The following is a 21,475-nucleotide window of genomic DNA, read 5'->3' on the forward strand; positions in this document are numbered from 1 at the left end:
TAGCATGGCCATCTGAGACTGGCACTGCGTTGTTGCAATCTGTGCAGTGTTTAAAGCCCGGTGAGCCCACTGCTCCGGGTGATCTTAAAACGGCAGGAGAACTAACTTGGGGGCGAATGGCGGGGTTTTTTTGTTTTGTTTTTTAGAACCTGACAAACAACTAGGGAGAAGAACTTGGAGTTAACTAATTATCTATATATCTACAAGAACTAATGAGGAACAAAGAGCACCACGGAGCTCTGTCTTGAGCCGGGGACGGTATGAAGGAACTGAAGGGAGGGTGGCCACGTGTGCCCGGTGGTGCCAGGGGGAGCCGCATGGCCCCAGTGCACTGCAAGGAAGAATCTGCTTTGTGGTGCTGTGACACACGTACACCTGCTGTGGAGCACTCCCAGGGACGTCTCTCAAAGAAGAACCCTCAATCCCCCTATAACCGCCTTGCCTCAGTGACCCATTGCCAGTCGTCATCTAGCCCCTTTCCTCAGGGGCAAACTGCAGTCTGAAATGGCCACTCATCATTAGCAAGGAGCTGTCAACCTGCTGCCTTTTCCTATCACTGGCTGTGTCCCTGCAGCCTTAATACACTCCGGCCTTGCCTCAGGCCCTGCAGCCTGGGATTGAGGTCAGGCCAGAGCTCCCCAGCACTGCTCTGTCTCAGGAAGCCTCCAGCTTCCCTGGCAGCTAGGTCCCTCCTGCACCCCATCTAGAGCAAGTGTGTGTCTGTCTCCACCCCTCCAGGAGCCCTTATTTATGCAGCCTCAGCTCGGCCCTAATTGACTGTCTCTGTCTCAGCTGTGGGCTCCACTCTCTCAGCCCTCTCCTAGGGCTGGGTTTTAACCCTTAAAGGGCCAGTGCAGGGCAGACGCCTCGTCAATCAGTATTTCACATAACTACAAGTTATACCTCAAAAAACCAGCACACTCTGGTCCGGCAACATCTCTCATCCAGCACCACTAGAGATGCTCCTGGACCAGAGAGCCCAGGAGCCTAAGGACAGGAGGGCCAGCCGGGCCAGGGCAACAGGGTCGGCAGCCCAGCTAGGGGTAGTGCGGGACCAGGGCTGGAGCCCCACGGCAGCCTTGAGCAGTCCATGGCAGCACAGGGCCAGGTTGGATTCCCCTGGCAGCACGGATCAGCGTGGGGCCAGAGTTTCTTGGCACCCCCCAGAAGCGCAGGGCCAGGGCACCGCGGCAGCCCCTGGAAGCATGGGGCTGGAGTTGAAGCATGGGGCTGGATCCCCACGGCAGGAGCTGGAGCCTGTGCTTCCCAGGGAGCTGGTAGCAGCTGGGCAAGCAGCCCAGCCAGGTTGGGTGGGAGGGCGAGGCAGGATGCTTGCTGGGGCATCCTGTCAGCCACAGGCGATGGGGCTTGGGGACGGTGGCAGGAGACCATCCCTGGTCCGGCAAATTATTTCGTTCAGGACCAGTCAGGTCCCGATGGTGCTGAACCAGGGAGGTCCAACCTGTACATAGTTTCCACACGTTTAGAAACAAGAACTTTCTCAATTAAGGCTCACTGATTTAATTGAGATACTTGCCTCCATTAACTACTCTTTGGTCTGCTCCAGAATTAGAACTGAAGTCTGAAGTATGGGATCCAGATCTTGAAACTGAGAGGCCAGATCCAGACTGGCCCATCCTTGATGAATTTTGTCTGCCTCCTCCCCAAGTTAGGACATCTCTATTTCGTTGTACAGGTGGAACGTACTTGTTTTCCCTGAAACAGAAAAATCCTTTCAGTGTTATAACTAGAAATGGAAAAGAAGAGATGTATCTGACAATTCAAAGAATGAATAAGCTGTACTTTTTTGTACCTTCCTTCTGCCAAAATTAAGGTAAATCCTACACCTCTGAGTTCAAATGTTGTGCTCTTTTAATGGTTCAATTTCAGAACAAAAATAAAATTACATGCAGTACATAGCTGATGGTACTGCATGTAAGCCCTCGCAGTGTGGCTTCTATAATCTCACAGAACACTGGGTAATTTAATGCAGAACCTAACATTACTATTTCCTGACACGGATTACACGGTTTCTTCCCCACTCTCCAACAATTTGTCTTTTCTTTTTTAAAAGCAGCCATAATAACCGTCAAAGACAAATTAAGTCTCAATACATAGATTACCATTGTATGATGCTTATGTTCTTTAACACACTCAGAGCAATATTTTTCCCTTTAAATACCTATTGTTTACACCATGTCCTTCTCGTTCACTCGCGTTTCTCTGAACAGCGGTATATTTTTCCTCTTCTGTTCTCTCATCATTTTCCAAGGCAACTCGAGCTTTGTATTGGGCACTTGATTCAATTTCTTCTGCTAATTGAGCTGCTCTTGCTTCCCGTTTTAAAAATTCTTCTGAATTATCCCTCTCTAAGGGCACCCTAACAAGACACAATGGGAAGGCAGAGAAAAATCTTTTTAAAGTTTATAAGCATATAGATAATCCACAAAAATAGCTTTTTCTAAACATGAGATCAACAAACCCACAGCAGCAAGAAAGTAGTTCAAGATGACATGAAAGGTTTTGTTTTTAAAAACTTACACATTACTTCTAATTTTGAAAATTACTGACAAAATTGTAAGTTACTTGCTTGCTGACCAAAGTTCAAGTTCAAGGTGCAGTATTTCCCCCCATGACTAGAGCTGTCCCTCACCACTAATACCAACCCTGGTACCTTCCCTTGCAACAGACCCTGTTGCCAGCTTTGTCCACATATTCACTCTGCTGATACCATTATTGGACCTAACCAAGTGAGTTATAAGATCAAGAACACATATTCCTGCGCATCCAGAAATATAATCTATGCTATCATGTGCCGAAAGTGTCCGTCTGCTATGTACATTGGACAAACGTCTCAGACACTTCGCCAAAGGATCAATGCCCACAAAACAGATATCAGACAGGATCACAAAGAAAAAACTGTTTCTTGCCATTTCAACCAGAAAGGACATTGTCTCAACCACTTGATTACCTGCATCCTGCTTCAAAGGCCTTTTAAGACTTCACTTGAAAGAGAATCCTCTGAAGTGTCATTCGTGCTTAAATTTGACACTTTATGCCTAAGTTTGAATAAAGACTTTATCTTACCCATTACAAAGATAGCTTCCCCAATTATCACCTCTAATACCATTAACTCACAGACATTTACCCCCCCCCCCGCATCCCCCTTCTGTTCTGAAATGTGATTTGTCCTTTTCATATTTGTTCATTTTTTTAATTGTATCCTTTGGTATATATGGTTGTGACTATTTTCTTCCACTATTTGATCTGAGGAAGTGGGTCTGGCCCACGAAAGCTCATCATCTAATAAACCATCTTGTTAGTCTTTAAAGTGCTACATAGTCCTGGTTTTTGTTTCAGCTACACCAGACTAACACGGCTACATTTCTATCACTATTCACTAATGTCAAGTGAGACTTCAGTTTACAACACTTGTTTTAAGATGTGAGAATTAACTATCAAGAAGCTAAGGTTGTTTCTCCTTTCAGTTCAACTCTAAAGCTGAAGCTCTATAAGTGGAATTTCCAGAGGAGCCCAAGAGAGTAGAGCGTCCAACCCCCTTTTGAAACTCAGAGTAAGCAAACCATCCACTCTTAGGCTCCTTTGAGAATTCCGGCCTTAGCACTTTGACTCCTGCTATTATGACCAGTGGTTACAGTGCAACTGAAGGAACACATTTATTCTCTGAGAGCAGGGAACTGGGAATCAGAGCCTTGGGCTCTATTTATTTATTTATTTTTGTTGTTGTTTTACTAGCACAAACTTCCCATGTGACCTTGAACCTCACCACCAACTTACTGGATAACTATACACCTTTTCAAAGCACCTACAGGTACATTTGAGGTTAATTAAAACACACACAATATTTTGTTTTTATTTTGCATATTTTTAAAAATCAAGTTGAAATGTTCAAAACAAAGTTATTTGGAATTTTAAAAACATCAAACACAAAATATTCACATCCTCTCCCCCATTTCCATTCCCCATGCCCCAAACAATTTGTTGAAACTGGCAAAAAATTGCAAAAAGTTTTGGTAACACCAAATTTACATTTTTTGTGAAGAAAAGTTTGGGTTAAAAGTTTTGGTCACCTCCAGCATATATGCAACAGTTGGAAAACCATTGAAATGGCAAGCCACAAAAAGGCAAGCTATGGACAGGCCAGGCAGCCTTAACATGGAATTCAGTGAGTTTTTTCCCTTGAATAAAAGCCTGTTCTAACTCTTTTTTTTTTATTAATATAAAAAGTTATACTGTCAGGTCAGGAACACAACTCAGGTTTCCTGAATCCCAGTCACTGTACCACAATATTTCTAAAGGAGAAGTTATTCTCCTGTGTTGTAACTGGAATTCTTCGAGATGTGTGCTCCTATTGGTGCTCCAATTCAGGAAGCCTGCATCCTGTTCCTTTAAATCAGACATATCTTGTAACTAGGGATGTAAAATCCCAGTTAATCAGTTAACCAGTTAAATGATAGGTAGACATAACATTTAAGCTGTTAACTGACGAAGCAGGATTCGAGCTGGGGACCATTCCTGTCCCAGCTGCAGCAGCCCCCAGCCCCACACTGGAGCTGCTGCTGGCTCCCAACCCTGTTGCAGGGCACTTGGGCTCCTTGCAGACAGAGGCTGCTCTGAATGCTGGAGCAACCCCTACCCGCAGGGCAGCACGCTGCCTGCAGGGCTGGGGCAGCTCCCTGCCCACAGTAGGTAGGGAGTTGCTCCAGCCCCCACCGGTTAACCAGAACCCCCCACCCATACGATTCAGTTCTGTGGTGACCTAGAAGCCTATTTTCGGCACCTCCATCTGAAGGAATATTTCCAACACACCACTGAACATCACACTAACCCTCAGGAGCCCCCCCACCAACCCAACAAGAGGAAGATCTCTATGTGGATGCCTCCTGATGGTCACACGAGTCCGGACTTCTACATTGATTGCTTCCACAAATGTGCACAAGGCTGATATTGTGAACGAACAACATCACATGACATATAACCTCAGCCATGCAGAACGTAACACTATCCGCAGCCTCAAAAACAAATCTACCATTATAATAAAAAAGGCTGACAAAGGGGGTGCTGTAGTCATCATGAACAGGACAGATTACGAACTTGAGGCTGCCAGACAACTCACCAACACCAGTCTACAGGCCTCTTTCCTCTGATCCTACTGAGGAATACCAAAAGAAACTACACCATCTGCTCATGAAACTCCCTGCTACAACTCAGGACCAAATTTATACCAACCCCCCCCCCCCCAAATCCCCAACCAGGGGTATTTTATCTGCTACCCAAGATCCATAAAGCTGGAGATCCCAGACCTCCCATCGTCTTAGGCACTGGCACCCTTACAGCAGGATTATCCAGTTGCATTGACTCTCTCCACAGACCCTATGCTACCAGCACTCCTAGCTACCTTCGAGACACCACTGACTTCCTGCGGGAACTACAGAACATCAGTAATCTTCCTGAAAACACCATCCTGGCCACCACGAACATAGAAGCCCTTTACACCAACATTCCACACGAGGATGGATTACTGGATGTCAGGAACATTATCCCCGATGATGCCATAGCACACCTGATGACTAAGCTCTGTGACTTTGTCCTCACCCACAATTATTTCCAATTTGGGGACAATTTATACTTTCAAGTCAGTGGCACAGATATGGGCACCCGCGTGGCCCCACAATATGCCAACGTTTTTATGGCTGACCTTGAACATATCCTCAGCTCTCATCCCCTAGCACCCTTCCTCTATGTATGCTACATTGATGACATCATCATATGGACCCACGGGAAGGAGACCCTTGAAGAATTCCATGGGGCTTTAAACAATTTCCACCCCACTATCAACCTCAGCCTGGACCAGTCCACACAAGAGATCCGGAGTGGCTTACCAGTCCCCTGGATCCAAGGAAGGGATAATGGAGGCTAGGGAGACCATACGGAAACAAAGCTTTGAGAAGGTGTTTAAATTCCTGAGGCCCAGGATGGGGGGCAGGCCCCCTTTGGCATTGGGAATAAGCAAGTACCAGGAGTAGAACTCCCTACCCCTGAATTCCTGAGCAACCTCCTCTATCACATATAGGGTGAGGAGTGATTGTACCTCCTGGAGGAGGAGTTGCTTGTGAGAAGGGTCCCCAAAGAGGGACAGGGAAGGAGGCTGGTGGGAAGGAATGGAGCAGGATACAATACCCCACTCCTACTGTGCTCAGGACCCAACAGTCTAAGGTAATCAGAATCCAGCCATGGTAAAAGTGAGACAGATGGTTCCCAAAAGGAGGGGAAGGATCCAGTGCTCCGCCCTCAGATGCACCCTCAAAAGTAGGGCTTGGGCCCTGGTGGCTGCTTGGAGATGCACTGGTGCTGCGTGGAAGAGAAGCGAGGTGGTCTCCTATGGTTATTACACCTGCCCCGATGGCATCCCTGATCTTGTCTGGGAGGGCTGGAGAAAAAGCCACCAAGTTGTTGTGGCCTAAAATGCTGTTGCTGGCAGGAGGACATGTGGACCCCTAGGGATTTTAACGTGACCCTGGAATAATTCAGGCTATGAAGTCAAGAATCCATTTTCTCCGCAAAAAGGCCTGAACTATCAAAGGGCAGCTCCTGGATGGTGCGCTGAACCTTGGCTGGGAGGCCGGAAACCTGTAGCCGCAAATTGCAACACATGGTAATCCTCGTGACCATGGTATGTGTGGCAGGGTCTGGAGTCCAGGGCCGCCTACAGCACTGTCTTAGACTCTGTGCAGTCCTCCTGTACCAATGCCACAAATCCCTGCCTTACCTCTGTGGGCAGGAGTGCCTGAAAATTGGAAAAGGCATTCCAGGAGTTAAAATAATAGCATCTGAGGAGCATCTACTGGTTGGAAATGTGGAGCTGGACACCTCCAATAGAGTACACCGTCTGTCTGAACTAGGGATGTTAGCAGCTCGCCGGCCAACTGATAAGCAATTGCTTATTGGTTAATGGTCGTGGTTAACCACAACAACCCCCCTTCCCCTGTGTGCTCTGTATTTAAAACTTGGACCAGCAGACTGCATCAGTCCCAGCCCCACCGGTCCGAGTTTTAAATGAAGAGCACACGCAGGGGAGCCACCTGCCACCCTGCGCTGCTGCTTCTGATACAGAGGCAACAGTGCAGGTCGGCATGCGAGAGATGGTCCGTGCAGGGAGCTAGTTTAAAAACTGGCTCCCACCTGTCGCCTAGTGCTAGTGCCTCTGTATCAGAGGCAGCAGCAGCCCTTGTGCGCGGGGGCCCCAAGCTCACTGCAGACAGAGGCTGCTCCGTGGGATACTGGAGCAGCCTCTGTCTGCGGGGAAGCTCAGGGCTCCTTGTGGACAGGGGCTGCTACTGCCCTGCAATGCTGCCTCTGTATCAGAGGCAGCAGTGCAGGGCAGCAGGCGGGAGCCAGTCTGTGTGGGAGCCGATTTTTAAACCGGATCCCTGTGCAGACTGGCTCCCACCTGCTGACCCTGCCCCCAGAGGGAAGCATTTTAGTAACTGTGTAACTGCTTAGAATTGTTGCAGTTACATGATTACTAAAATGATTTCTAACGTCCCTAGTCTGAACAGATCCAGCACCTTAGCTTCCTTATTCTTGAGCACAGGACTCAGCTGCCACTCCTTGTGGTTTACCATGTCCACCACGAGGGATCCAGGCTGGGGGTGTGTGAACAAGTGTTCATAACCCCACTACGGCACATAGTAGCGCCTCTCCACTCCCTTGCCCGTGGGCACGATCGAGGCAGGAGTATGCCACAGAATGTTGGTGGTTGTCTGAACACACTTGATAATCGGGATTGGCACCTCACACTGGACCCTCCAGGGAAAAGGACATCTACAATAAAGTCCACCTTCTCCACTACCTTCTCAGCCTGTAGGCTAAGGTTTTGGGCCACCCACTGAAGAAAGTCCTGGTGGGCGTGAGAGTCCATTGACAGAGGAGACAATGACGTACCAGCCATCGCCTCATCTGGAGACAATGACGTACCAGCCATCGCCTCATCTGGAGACAATGACAGTGAGACTACTGGGAGTGGAGGATCCTCCTGCGCTAGCGGGTCCTCCACAGTTTTCGCCTCCTGTGGTTAGTTCTGAGGGGTGGTGCAAGTGGGGGTGCCACTGGCCCATGGTCACCGAGCCCTGCCTGCACCTCTGACACCAGAAGGGGGGCCTGGCATTGAAGAGGCAGCCACCAGTGGCGCCCAAGCCAACGGTGCCATGGAAGCAGCCCTGGAAGGCAGTCCCTGCCCTTGCCTCTGGTGGTATGTCCACCAAGTCCAAAAGGGCTATTTCATCAGTGCCGGCCACTGAGGGGTCCAACACTGAACCGTTGCTGTCGAGGCGTCTTGGTGTCGGCGCTGGGAACAGTGCTAAGAGCAGTGCCACGAGCGACAGCGTTACTGAGAGCTCCAGTACCGGAGGGAGAGCGGCCCCAGTCATCTTAGGCACCAGCAAATGAGAACGGTGATGTGTGAGCCTCCTGCACCGAGGCCAAGGGAATCGAAGCTGTGTCATAAGGCCCAAGTGCAGACTCTATCAGAAGGGGTTTAAGTCGCTGACTAAACAAGAGAGAGATCAGCAGCTTAAACCCCCTGCAGATACTGTACTCATCTTCTCCAAGGCACTGTAGACAGGCAGCGTGTGGGTCACCTCTGTGCATACCCTTCCCACACTTAGCACGTTGTTTAAAACCTTGGGGCAGCTGCATGCTGCACAGGCTTCAGCAAACAAGTGGAACACCTAAATGAACTAAGAATGATTATCTACACTACAAAGTACTTTTGAAATGAAGCACTAGAGAAGAACTACTTGCTAATCAAGAAGTCAGATGCTCCAACAACCGCCAATGGTGGAAAAAAAGAACTGAAGCGGGAGTCTGGTTGGCAGGGGTATATATGTGACATCACGTGGCATCGCCACAGGGAGTGCTACAGCTGACCTGACAGGCATCACTAAAGAAAAGTCTTCAGACTATCTATCATGTATGCTTAGCAGCTCTTTAAAATTAATTCTATAGCAAACGCACAGACAGCTATGTTTAAGAGGAAGTAACCTAACCACAGACTACATGAATTGTCTTTTTGCTGTTAAGAAGGAGTGTATTAGAAAATGTGTTAGGAAACACGATAATTTAGGATAAGCAGTAAAATTTGTAAGAGTAAAAATCCTCATCTGAGTCTCTAGCTCTTCAACACCACACCAAATTTGGTGCAAGTAGAAAAAATTCCTTGCATCTTAATTACAAGAGCTTCATCTCATTCGCTAGATCTTGAGTAACACACCAAATTTGTGTGATCCCTCGCTTTCACAGGCCTTAGGAGGCAGGCCAGTCCTTGCCCACACACAACCCGCCAACCCGAAGCATATTCTCACCAGCAACTATACACCGCACCATAATAACTAACTCAGGAACCAATCCTTGCAACAAACCTCGGTGCCAACTCTGCCCACATATATACACCAGCAACACCATCACAGGACCTAACCAGATCATCCATACTGTCACTGGTTCATTCTCCTGCACATCCACTAACGTAAGATATGCCATCATGTGCCAACAATGCCCCACTGCTATATACATCGGTCAAACTGGACAGCCCCTGTGTAAAAGAATCAATGGACACAAATCAGATATTAGGAATGGCAACATACAAAAACCTGTAGGGGAACACTTCAATCTCCCTGGACACACAATTGCAGATCTAAAGGTAGCCATCCTGCAGCAAAAAAACTTCAGGACCAGACTTCAAAGAGAAACTTCTTCCATCTTCAAGTTTGACACAATCAACTCAGGATTAAACAAAGACTGTGAATGGCTCGCTAACTACAAAAGCAGCTTCTCCTCTCTTGCTATTCACACCTCCAGATCAGCTACTAGAAGTGGGCCTCATCCTCCCTGATTGGATCCACCTGGTCATCTCCAGACTGATCCTGACCTGCATATTTATACCTGCCTCTGGAAATTTCCACTACATGCATCTGACGAAGTGGGTCTTTGCCCACGAAAGCTTATGCTCCAATACATCTGTTAGTCTATAACAGGGGTCTCCAAACTACGGCCCGGGGGCCGGATGCGGCCCGCGAGGCCCTCTCATCCGGCCCGTGGAGACCTTTTTGGATTCAAAGGCAGAAGAAGTGAGATTGTTTCAAAACCCATTTGAAGCAGATGTGGCCAGTTGCCCAGATGAACTGCAGCTGGAAGTCATTGAGTTGCAAGCAAATGACCTCCTTAGGGACAAGTTCAAAATAGGACTGGTGGGTTTTTACCAGTTTTTGCCCAAGGAAGACTTTCCTAATGTCAAAACTTTTGCATCAAGGTACCTTTCAATCTTTGGAACAACATACCTGTGTGAACAAACATTTTCAAGAATGAAATACGTGAAGAACAATTTGAGAACAAACTTGTCCGATGATAATCTCAGGTCACTGTTGATGTTAGGGACAACAGATCTAAAGCCAGAAATGTCTGCTATTTTGGCATCCAGGAAACAATTTCACCATTCACACTAATACAGGTGTTCATGTGTAGTGTATGAATGTGTTATTAAATAATAACTGAATAAAATAATATTAAATAAATAATTAAAAACAACATCCATGTTTTGATTGTTTTTTATTTGGACCTCAAGTGTGTAGTCGGCCCCCGAACTGCTGTTTGATAGTTAATGCGGCCCTCGGGCTGAAAAGTTTGGAGACCCCTGGTCTATAAGGTGCCACAGGACTCCTCGCCACTTTTACACCAAATATGGTGCAAGTAGAAAAGATTCCTTGCATCTACTTACAAGAGCCTCAGCTAATTCGCTAATTATTTGCATCTCAAATTAACCACAGAACTGAACAGACAATGAGAGATCAGGCCATAAATACCCTGCAGTAACGACTGCGGATACCTCATCATCTACAACTCATTCTGGAAACTGAACTCACGTGCTGCTCTCTGACGACAAGAGGTCCGTACCGAGGCAGGCATCATAACAGCATTCGTCGTCCTCTACCTGGCCAGTAGAGAGATGCTGCTACACCTGATCGGGTGAGTCAAAAAACTTAACAAAAACTCTGAAAAATCTAACAAAAAGAGTCAAAGAGTCAAAAAATCTGACAAAGAGTGTCAAAAAATCAAATCAAGAAAAACAAAATAATCTTGATAAGCTATAAGATGGAGGATCCTCATAGTTGCAGTTCTTCTAAAAAAAATTAATCTAGAAGAAATTAAAAAACTAGATAACGAGTTAGCTGACGTCACTAAGTATCCTTGTAATCACGCTAGCAGAAAATTTGCTTTTTGTATTTTTCTTTTATTCATTTTCTTTTAGTTCTTAGCTGTTATCTTTTAACTTTGTTATTCATTAAGTCGCAACATCAATAAAGTTATGCTCATTAATTAAAACACAAATTAGTACTTGGTCTAAATTTATTGACAACTTCCCAGGTAAGCAAGTGGGCAGACTAGAGTTCTGCACAGTCCTAGCGAACCCAAGGGAAGGGGGCGGTTTCCTTAATCACGACCACTCACCACACTATCGTGTACATGGCACGTGCATACACATTTTGGAATGCATATGAGCAATCACTCAAAGAAAAACTGTTATTTACTTGTTCCCATAACACAAAAACTAGGGGGTCACCAAATGAAAGTAACAGGCAGCAGGTTTAACTATAACAAAGTTCAAAAAAAGAACTAGATAAATTCATGGAGGATATGTCCATCAATGGCTATTAGCCACGATGGACAGGAATGGGGTCCACCTGTCTTTTAGAAGCTAGGAATGGGTGATGGGGTGGGATGACGATGATTGCCTGTTCTGTTCCTTCCCACTGGGGTACCTGGCACTGGCCACTGTTGGAAGACAGGATAGATGGACCTTTGGCCATTCTTATGTTCTCTCTCTAGCTCCAGCCCCATTCCTTCAGCCCAAGGCCCTGCCCCTTGCGGGGGGCCTGAACCAGCCTGTGATGACCTACCAAAAATTCATGAAGTGGCCCCCTGCAAAATTATTGCCCACCCCGGGCCTTAAGTAAGGCTACAGAGCTATGTAGTGCTCTTGTGGAATGTGCTATCGCTCTCAAACGGGGCTGAACATGAGCTCTAGCAAAATAAATCTTAATACAAGCAGAGACCCACTTTGATAATTAGTAGGGATCAGGGGTGGCCCATGAGTATAGGCCGACTCGGCCGTCGCCTAGGATGCCCCCTTCAACGGGGTGCCCGAGGCACCCAATGATGACGTCATGCCATTGAGGGCTGTGCAGACGGGGGCGCCGATCGCATGTTCCGCCTGGGGCGCCAGCTGCCGCAGCCCACCTTGGACCGCCCCTGGTAGGGATGTGAAAGATTAACCAGTTAGTCAGTTAACTTATAAGCATCACCCTTAACAAGCGTTGGTTACAGGTTCACCGTTAACCAGTGGGGGCTGGTCCAGCCTCACAGGGGGCCTGCTACAGACAGGGCTGGGCTGGAGCAGCCTTTGCCTGCAGTGGGGGGGGGGGGGGGGGGTCACTCCAGCCCAGCGGAACAACACCCCTACCCACACCCCCTTTAATTAGTGTTCTGAAATTACTGAATTCTTTTGTCTCTGCAATGGATACCTGTAGTTTAGGAGTTCTTCTAAGTGGTTGAGACCAACTAGGTAGAAAGCTAATGCCCCTCTGACAGCTAGAGTACAGAATAGGGCTTCTTGAGTACTCAAGTGTGATTTTGGAGAAAAAGCTTGGAAATAAATGATGTAATTAATGACATTCTGAGGGCACCTTAGGTAAAAAACTTGCATGTGCCCATAGTGGCACTTTCTCTCTGGTGAACACCTGAAGGGGGGTGGACTGCCATTAAGGCCCCCAGTCCTCCCCATCCTTTAGGCAAAAGTGACTGCTACCATTGACAAATTTAATAATGAACACGTGGGCTAGTGGCTCAAAAGGGTGTTTTATAAGGCAATTAAATAGTAGGCCCCTGATTTGTGGGGAGACATTCAATAAACCTCTTAGGAATCTTGCAGTAATTGGGTAAAGCGCGCGCGCGCACACACACACACACACACACACACACACACACACACACACACACACACACACACACACACACACACACACACACACTACAAGTAAGTGAAAAGTACTTATTGCTGTTAAGTGAACCCTAACAGAATTCATGGAAAGACCCAATGTTTTCAGTTCCAATAGGTAATCCAATACCCTGGGAAGAGGAGAGCGAGTTGGAGAAATCCAATAACAGTTATACCGAAGATAAAATCGTTACCATTTCCTGTAGTTTCATTTCTACTAGTTAATAAAATGTGTTGTACCTCCAATGAACAGATATCTCTATTCCCAAGCACATTGAGGAAGCCTCAACCTGCAAGCTGGGGTGAAGTGTTTGAGAAACATCCTGGGTTAGTAGGTGAGGACTGATCAGAAACTTCCACCAAGAGCAACAGATGATCAATAAGGATTATCAGACTCATCTTGGCCACACTGGTGCAATCAATATGGCTCTGGTTCAATGCTGTTTGACCTTTAGAGCCCTGCAAATCCACAGGTACCTGCTTTATATTCATAGTGTATCTGTGGATGTGGATGAGGCTATCTGCAGTCCATTTTGGGGGATACTGATGTGGACACAAATTTTGTATCTAGAACCGTGCAAATTTGCAGATATCTGCTTTATATCTGCAGGTATGTACATCCACGGATGTGGATGCAGATATCTGCAGATCATTTTTGCAAAAGCAGATGTGGATATACATTTTTTTATCTGCACAGGGCTCTATTGATCTTGTTGAAAACCTTTAATAGTAAAGGCATTAGCAGATACGCATACAGAAGTGCTTTCACCTGTGAGATGAGGAACATGTCGCTGATGGATTGGGGCTCAAACCCAGCTCCAGAGAAATACTTGATGCATTTTGCACTGGCTGCCACAGCAAACAGATAAACCTCTGGGAACTCCTAGGTTATGAATATCATGCGGAGGACTTAAGGTTAGTTTCCATTCCTAATATAGGAAGAAATGTCTGGTGAGATAGTCTGCCATGGTGTTCTGAATACCTGGCAGGTAAGACACTGAGATGACTATGTGGTTGGATATGTACCAATTCCTTTATCAGCTCAGCACAGAGAGATGGGGAACATGTGCTTCCCTGATGATTTAATACATGCATACGTTTTCTGGCATTATCTTTACTGATTTCATTTTGATTAGTGATAGACAGGGTAGGCAAGCATTTTTGATGGCTCTCTATTCCAAAATATTAGATGTGGAGAAGCTATTCTTGTAGTGACCATTTTTCCTGCATGCTGTGAGGTCCCAGGTGTGCCTCCTGACCCAAAGTGGAGCACTTTATGTTATCATTACAGTAGGGGGAAAGCTGCAAGAATCTGCAATCACCTGTTCAGGTTTTGGCCCTTATAACAGTGGAGTGATCATAGAATCCACTATGGAACAGAGGGCAACAGGTCTAGACAATTTGCTTGGTTTCTAAGTTGTTCAAAGCCATTCCTGTAGACATTGGAGGTGTAGTCCGGCATGCTGCACTACAAAGATGCATACTGATGCATCTCAGCAGCTGAATACAATCTCCTACTACTACTTAGCACTGCCCTGAATCTTTGAGATGAGCTTTGCTAGTGAGAGAAATCTGCTGGACAGCAAGTAAGCTGAGAGCTGGTGCTAGGCAAAAGCAGACTAAGGCCTGGTCTACACTAGGAGTTTACACCAAATATAGCAGCATACGGTCAGTTAGCTAAATGATGTGTCCACACTACCAAGCCTGTCTCATCAACCTTAAGGGCCACTGAAGACCATGTCAGGTACTCCTGATTTCACGATGAATACCACAACTCCCAACCTTGCCTGGTCGAGTTTATGGTAGTGTAGACGCAGCGTTGGCAAAAGTCAAGGTTCTTGAACTCTGGGAAGCATCCCACAGTCTCCCGCTCTGACCAGAACTTGCACCTGTACTGTTCTCCAAGGCTGTGTCCAGACTCAGGGGTTTTTTCGAAAAAAGTAGCCTTTTTTCGAAAAAAACCTCACCTGCGTCCAGACTCAAGCCGCGTTCTTTCGAAATTAAATCGAAAGAACGCGGCTTTTCTTTCGATGGCGGTAAACCTCATTTCACGAGGAAGAACGCCTTCTTTCGAAAGTTCCTCTTTCGAAAGAAGGCGTTCTTTAATGTAAATAGGGCTTCTTCGAAAGAGAGCATCCAGACTCTCTGGATGCTTTCTTTCGAAAAAGCAAGCCGCTTTTTCGAAAGTTCAACGTGCAGTCTAGACGCTCTCTTTCGAAAGAGCCTCTTTCGAAAGAGGCTTGCAGTCTAGACATAGCCCAAATGAACAGGAAAAGCCACAAGAAAGTTTGAATTTCATTTCCCATGTGGCCAGTGTTGCAAGCACATATCAGAGAGGGCAGCAAACCTAAGCAGTACACATGGCCATGATTTCCAACACTTCCATGAATTCCAGTACTTCAAGTCCCATGAACTCCAGTTCCCAGGGGCACAAAAGACCACCAGCGTAGAATGTGTGGGAAATCTTGGACCTCATTGAGGCGTGGGGAGAGGAATCCATTCTCTTCAAGCTCCAAACCAGCAAAAGAAATGCCAATTTTTATGCAAAGAGAGCAAACTGCCTGGTGGCAAAAGGATATTACAGGAACACCCAGCAGTGAAGAGTTAATATAAAGGAGCTGAGGCAGTCCTACCACAAAACAAGAGACACAAACTGACTGACTGGTACATCACCGTGAACATGCCGTTTCTATGAACGGCTGCACGGAATCCTGGGGGGGAGCCTGACCAGCTTCCTAAGCCTGACTGTGGAGTCCAACCAAGACACTTGTAGCAGCAGTGTAGAGGAGTGTGGTGGCAAAAAGCGGGGAGGAGGACAATGAGAAGAATGACCAGACGGTGATCAGCAAGAGCCAAGAACTCCATCACGTTGGAGCCACTCCCCTACTCCCAGGACATCTCCCAGGGTATGTCTACACTACAATGTTAATTCGAACTAACGGATGTTAGTTCGAACTAACTTTGATAGGTGCTACACTAGCGCTCCGCTACTTCGAACTTAATTCGAACTAACGGAGCGCTTAGTTCGAACTAGGTAAACCTCATTGCACAAGGATTAAGCCTAGTTTGAACTTACTAGTTCGAATTAAGGGCTGTGTAGCCACTTAATTCGAACTAGTGGGAGGCTAGCCCTCCCCAGCTTGCCCTGGTGGCCACTCTGGGCACCACCAGGGAAACTCTTCTGCCCCCCTCCCGGCCCCGGAGCCCTTAAAGGGGCACGGGCTGGCTACGGTGCCCGTGCCAAGTGCAAGCCTGCCAGCACCCAGCCAGCAGACCCTGCACCTGGCACGGATCGAGCCAGCCACCCGATGCCCCCCCAGCCCTCCCCCTCTTCCCGGGACCAGGCTGGCGGCTCCCGGGAGCTTGCCCAGGACCGCAAGAGGCGGGCACCCGCCTGGGCTAGTGTGGATATTGTGGACCTCGTCCACGATCTCCGCACTAGGCACAGGAAAGTGGCCGTCTAGGGCAGGAGAGCTGCCAGCCTGGCCACCCAGGAGCAGGTGTGCATGAAAATCAAGGGGGTCCACTGAGACCCCCGACCCTGAGCCCTGAGCTTACAATGGCCGTACTGGGTCAGACCAAAGGTCCATCTAGCCCAGTAGCCTGTCTGCCGACAGCGGCCAACCCTAGGGACCCTGGAGGGGATGGACCGAAGACAGTGACCAAGCCATTTGTCTCGTGCCATCCATCTCCAGCCTTCCACAAACTTTGGGCAGGGACACCACTCCTACCCCCTGGCTAATACCACTCCATGGACCCAGCCTCCATGACTTGATCTCACTTCCCTTTAAACTCTGTTCTAGTTCTAGCCTTCACAGCCTCCTGCAGCAAGGAGTTCCACAGGTTGACTCTTTGCTTTGTGAAGAACAACTTTCTGTTACTAGTTTGAAGCCTGCTACCCATTCCTTTCCTTTGGTGTCCTCTAGTCCTTCTATTATGGGAACTAATGAAGAACTTTTCTGTATGCACCCTCTCCACCCCACTCCTGCTTTTAGAGACCTCTATCCTATCCCCCCTCAGTCTCCTCTTTTCTAACCTGAGAAGCCCCCGTCTCTTTAGTCTCTCTTCATATGGGACCTGTTCCAAACCCCTGATCATTTTATTTGCCCTCCCCTCTCCCACCCTCTCTCTTCCCCTCTCCCACCTCCTTTTCCCAGTCTCCTCGAGTTTTGTTCAATAAAGAGAGTTTCTATTTTTGAACACACGTGTCCTTTATTTTGAACATCAGGAAGGGGGGGCTAGGGAGGGGTAAGTGGAAGGAGGTGAGGGAGGAATGGGGTACGAGCCCCCAGTGGGGAGGACTGGGGTGGCTCTGAGGGCTCCTCGGGGTGGAAGCTCTCCTGCAGCCCCCCGATTGACCCCCCCCCCCCCCCGGATGGCAGCCTGCAGCAAGTGCAGCCGGGCTGATGGCCGAGTGCTGTGATGTGCCCAGTGTGGGCACTCAGGGCACTCCAAGCCAGGACTGCTTTGCAAGCGGGGCACCCCTGAGAACTGTCTGTTCGGGGTGGGGGTTGGGTCCCTTTAAGCACAGCCCTTGGCTAGCCTGAGACAGCAGCTCCACGCTCTAAGTCCTAATCTGATGCCCTGCCGGCACTGCTTCCGGCCAGCCTTAACCTTGGTTCAGGGTCCACTCAATGTGGACATGCTAGTTCAAATTAACAAAACGCTAATTCAAACTAGTTTTTAGTTCTAGATGCACTAATTCGAATTAGCTTAGTTCGAATTAACTAATTCGAATTAAGTTAGTTCGAATTAGCGCTCTAGTGTAGACGTACCCCCAGTCAAGCACCAATCCTATGGAGGGCACTTCTGGTGAGTTTACTTCAAGCGGGTTGAGACAACTGGGTGTGATGTACAGCACTGGGGGCCCGGAACAGCTTGTTAACGTGTCTGGAGATGGTGCGGGACTCCTCCCTGCATATCTCCATGAAGCTCTCACATAGGGACTCTTTGATCCTTCTCACAAGGTTTCTGGAGAGGCCAGCCTTATTCTGTCCTCCATGGTAGGACACCTTCCCACACCAAGCCACCAGTAAGTGGTCTGGTGTTACTGAACCACAAAGCATTGCAGCATAAGGCGCAGGTTTCTGGCCACATTCAGTCAGCATCCACTGCCGATCACTCGCTGTGATTTGGAGAAGACTGATATCTCACATAGCAACCTGGATGAAGGAGAGGAAACTATTAGCTGCTGCCAGCATGGCTTCAGCCTCTGGCACCCCCCTTCCCTTCGAGCCACAGACTGCTCCCGCTGTCATGAATGGAACCCCCTGCCCCCACCCCCGCAGGCTCCTGCGGGATGAGAAAGTAGCACTGTCCCGGGAAGCCGTGTGTACCAGACAAACGGAAGCCGCCCTGCCCTGCCGGCATGACTGGCCCCCATCCCCCCTTCTCGACCACAAGATCATGCCCTGGCAGACCCCTTACCATACCTGCCTGCCTCCAAACAGCATGAATCCAGATGCTCCACTGAAAACTCTGTGTACCTGCTGTAGTACAGTGGCCTCTTTAAAGCAAAACTTTGGCCTTGCACAGAACACATCTCCATTGTCCTTACAGAGACCTTCACTGTATGTTAACAGATTAGGGATAGGTTTAACACAGCGTATCTCCTGTAATGTGCGCCCTTATAACTTTTCGTTACAGCAGGAACAGCAGTCAGCTCACTGCGTACTCCCCTGGCTCCACCAGCTGTCTGCCTGGCGCAGATCCACAGGCAAAAACGAACAAGAGAGGATATGTTTAAGGAGCAAATAGAGTAGAGGAACACACTCCCTGAGGAGATGCAGGAGGAGAGGCAGGAGAGGGTGGCAGGCAGACAGGACAGGAAAGCCTGCAGGGAAGTGCAAGCGAGGCAACAAGATAATATTTTGGCAGTGATGGAGCACCTGGGGCAGCATGCCTGGAAAAGAACACCTCCCAGGACCCCCTCCACCCCATGCAAAAACACTTTCCCTCCTCCACCAGGGGCGCCAGGATACAGGGGAACTCAAGGGCAGCCTCATACTCAACCACCAGGGTCTCGGGAGGCAAAAGGCTGTCCTTGCATTTCTGAGCACTCCCCTTCAGGTTCCCACAATGGACTTTTCTTTCTCTACTGCAGGGCTAGACAAAATACAGCCCGTGGGCCGTATCCGGCATGCCAAGCCACCAGATCCACCCCCATGGACGCAGCGGGGAGCCTCAGGCAGACTCCCTGCTTACCCCGCACACACCTGCATGCGGCTCAGAAACGTAGCTACGGGGCCATTTGTGTTTCACAGCTGTGAGCTGGGGGGAGGGGGAGAGGCTTCACTTGCTGCCCCCGCCCCCCCAGCACAATCCCACTGGCCAGTTTCTAGCCAGTGGGAGCTGCCTGTTTGAAGAAAAGGCAGCGCACAAACCACACCTCCCTGCTCCCGTCAGGCTCTTATTCACAGAGGCAGATGGCCCCTGCAGCCTGTACAGGGGCAGGCAGGCAGGCAGGGAGGCTGCCTGAGAAATGTGCTGGGCTGCTGGCTGGGAGTCACCCAAGTAAGTCTCCTAGCCAGAGCTTACCTCTGGCACCCCAGCCTCTCCCTCCCCCCAGCCCTCTGCCCCCCAACCCCACACCCCCTCCCAAACTCTGCACCCCAAGCCCCTGCCCCAGGTCACAACCCACACCCCTGCACCCCCTCCTGCACTCCAGTCCCATGCCCCAAGTCACAACTGCTTCCTTCACCCAAACACCACATGCTCTCCTGCACCCCAATCCCTTATCCCAAGCTCCCTTCTGCACTCAACCTCCATCCCAGACCTCGCACGGGTTATGGAGCACATAACAGGATGCTCTGCTCCGCTCCGCTCGTCAAAGTTTCAGCAGCAGCGGATTTAGGGAAGCGACGGAGCAGAGCAGCTGGGGTGCTGCCGGGTTGGTCCCGCAGCGCCGCCCCTCGTCCCCCTGCTCGGCGAGAACTACTGCAGTATGTGCTGTGGATATTCCATCTTAGAGCCTCCAATAGGCTAGCACTACACTAGGTAAGCACTGCATCCAGGGAAGCTCTTATGAAATCTTGACATTGTAGTGGAGTCAACACAGACTTTTCTAAATTGATTTGAAGGCACAGGCTGGGAAACATGGAACACATGGTCCTGTCATCGAGGCATGGGAAAACAATTATACTCAAACAATGTAGGTGAGTGAGAATTACTTTCAGAATCTTTGAAAATACCCTTAGTGATGAAGATAGACCAAAAGGGTGCATCTGTAGTGGTAGTTCTTGTTTTTTTAGGAAAAAAACCACTTGTGCCAAGAGTAAACAGTGACATGAAAATATACATCTTATAGGTCTAAAGTTGCAAACCAATGTCCTAATGAAGAAAGTATTGCTGCCAGTGTTACCATCCTGAATTTCTGTTGCTTTACATATTTGTTTAGAGACCTGAGATCTAAAATTTGCCTCCACCCTCCTTTTTTGGAATCAGGAAGCACTCTCAATAGAATGCTCTTCCCATCTGTTGCACAGGAACTGGTTCTATTTGCTCCTAAATGCAAAAGATTACCTCTTGCTCTACCAATTGATCGCGAGAGAGGTCCCTGACGAGGGAGAGACAGATTTACACAACAGATAGTGTAGCCAGATGCTAGAACTTCCAGGGTCCATTTGTCCAACATTATATGCTCCCACATTCTGAAAATGGCGGGGGGGGGGGGGGGGGGAGAAGATGTTGCAACTGTTAATGGTTGAGATTCTCTACCAAAGCACCAAAACTGTTGCTTGGAGGACACAGAAGGATGAGAATATGTAGTTGTAGCTGGAGGAGGCTTCTTTTTTGCTACAGGTAATATGTTGAATATGGGTCTGGGTGGGTTCTTTTTGTGCCACCTGACACGCCGAGGCTACAGTATTAATTAGCAGCCGCTTTTGTGCAAAAAGGAGCTGTGTGGATGATTCCTTTTTGCTCAAAAACCCCCTCTTGTGCAAGAGCTGTTCTTCCTGAAAAAAAATGAGGAAGAACGGCTCTTGCAGAAAAGCAGCTGCTAATTAATTATGCAAATGAAGCACGGCGATATTCCACGCTGCGCTTCATTTGCATGAGCTTTTCCGCAAGAAGGCTACAGCATAGCCATAGCCTTAGTCTCCTTTTCTTTACAAGAACGTAAATATCTAGGGATTGCAGCATGTCCTGAGTCCTTTGAAGTGTGAAGTGATATATCTGCCAAGTTCACAAAGAGCTTGCAAGCATCAGCAGGTAAGTCTTTGACAGTACTCTGAACACCTCTCTTGTAAAGCCCCACAGTTGAACCCAAGAAGCTCTTCTCATGACCAGTGCAGTGGAAAGGGATCATGCTGCAGTACCTGCCACATCTGAGAAAGCCTGGAGCAACATCTTTTCCAGGAGCTGACTTTGTAGAATGGTCTTAAGCTGATCCCGATATTCTTCTGG

At 48.3% G+C, this 21,475-nt stretch overlaps 1 protein-coding gene and 1 long non-coding RNA gene across 14 annotated transcripts in view; one reads left to right on the plus strand and one right to left on the minus strand.

Annotated features, from left to right (window-relative positions):
* LOC102445074 (ataxin-2-like) overlaps nucleotides 1-21,475 on the minus strand; it is a 249,598-nt gene that overhangs the window by 135,433 nt on the left and 92,690 nt on the right. For all 13 annotated transcript variants that reach the window (XM_075914768.1, XM_075914775.1, XM_075914772.1 and 10 more), the window contains exons 8-9: nucleotides 2,183-2,380; nucleotides 1,538-1,716 (exon numbers count right to left, since the gene is read on the minus strand). In XM_075914768.1, the coding sequence (XP_075770883.1) occupies nucleotides 1,538-1,716; nucleotides 2,183-2,380 (377 nt within the window). The remainder of the gene's footprint in view (nucleotides 1-1,537; nucleotides 1,717-2,182; nucleotides 2,381-21,475) is intronic.
* Nucleotides 1-21,475, plus strand: part of LOC142823552 (uncharacterized) — a 141,727-nt gene that overhangs the window by 94,668 nt on the left and 25,584 nt on the right. The gene's annotated exons all lie outside the window — the stretch shown is intronic.

This window comes from Pelodiscus sinensis, unplaced genomic scaffold (assembly GCF_049634645.1).
Source record: "Pelodiscus sinensis isolate JC-2024 unplaced genomic scaffold, ASM4963464v1 ctg43, whole genome shotgun sequence".
In the NCBI taxonomy this organism is placed as follows: domain Eukaryota; kingdom Metazoa; phylum Chordata; order Testudines; family Trionychidae; genus Pelodiscus; species Pelodiscus sinensis.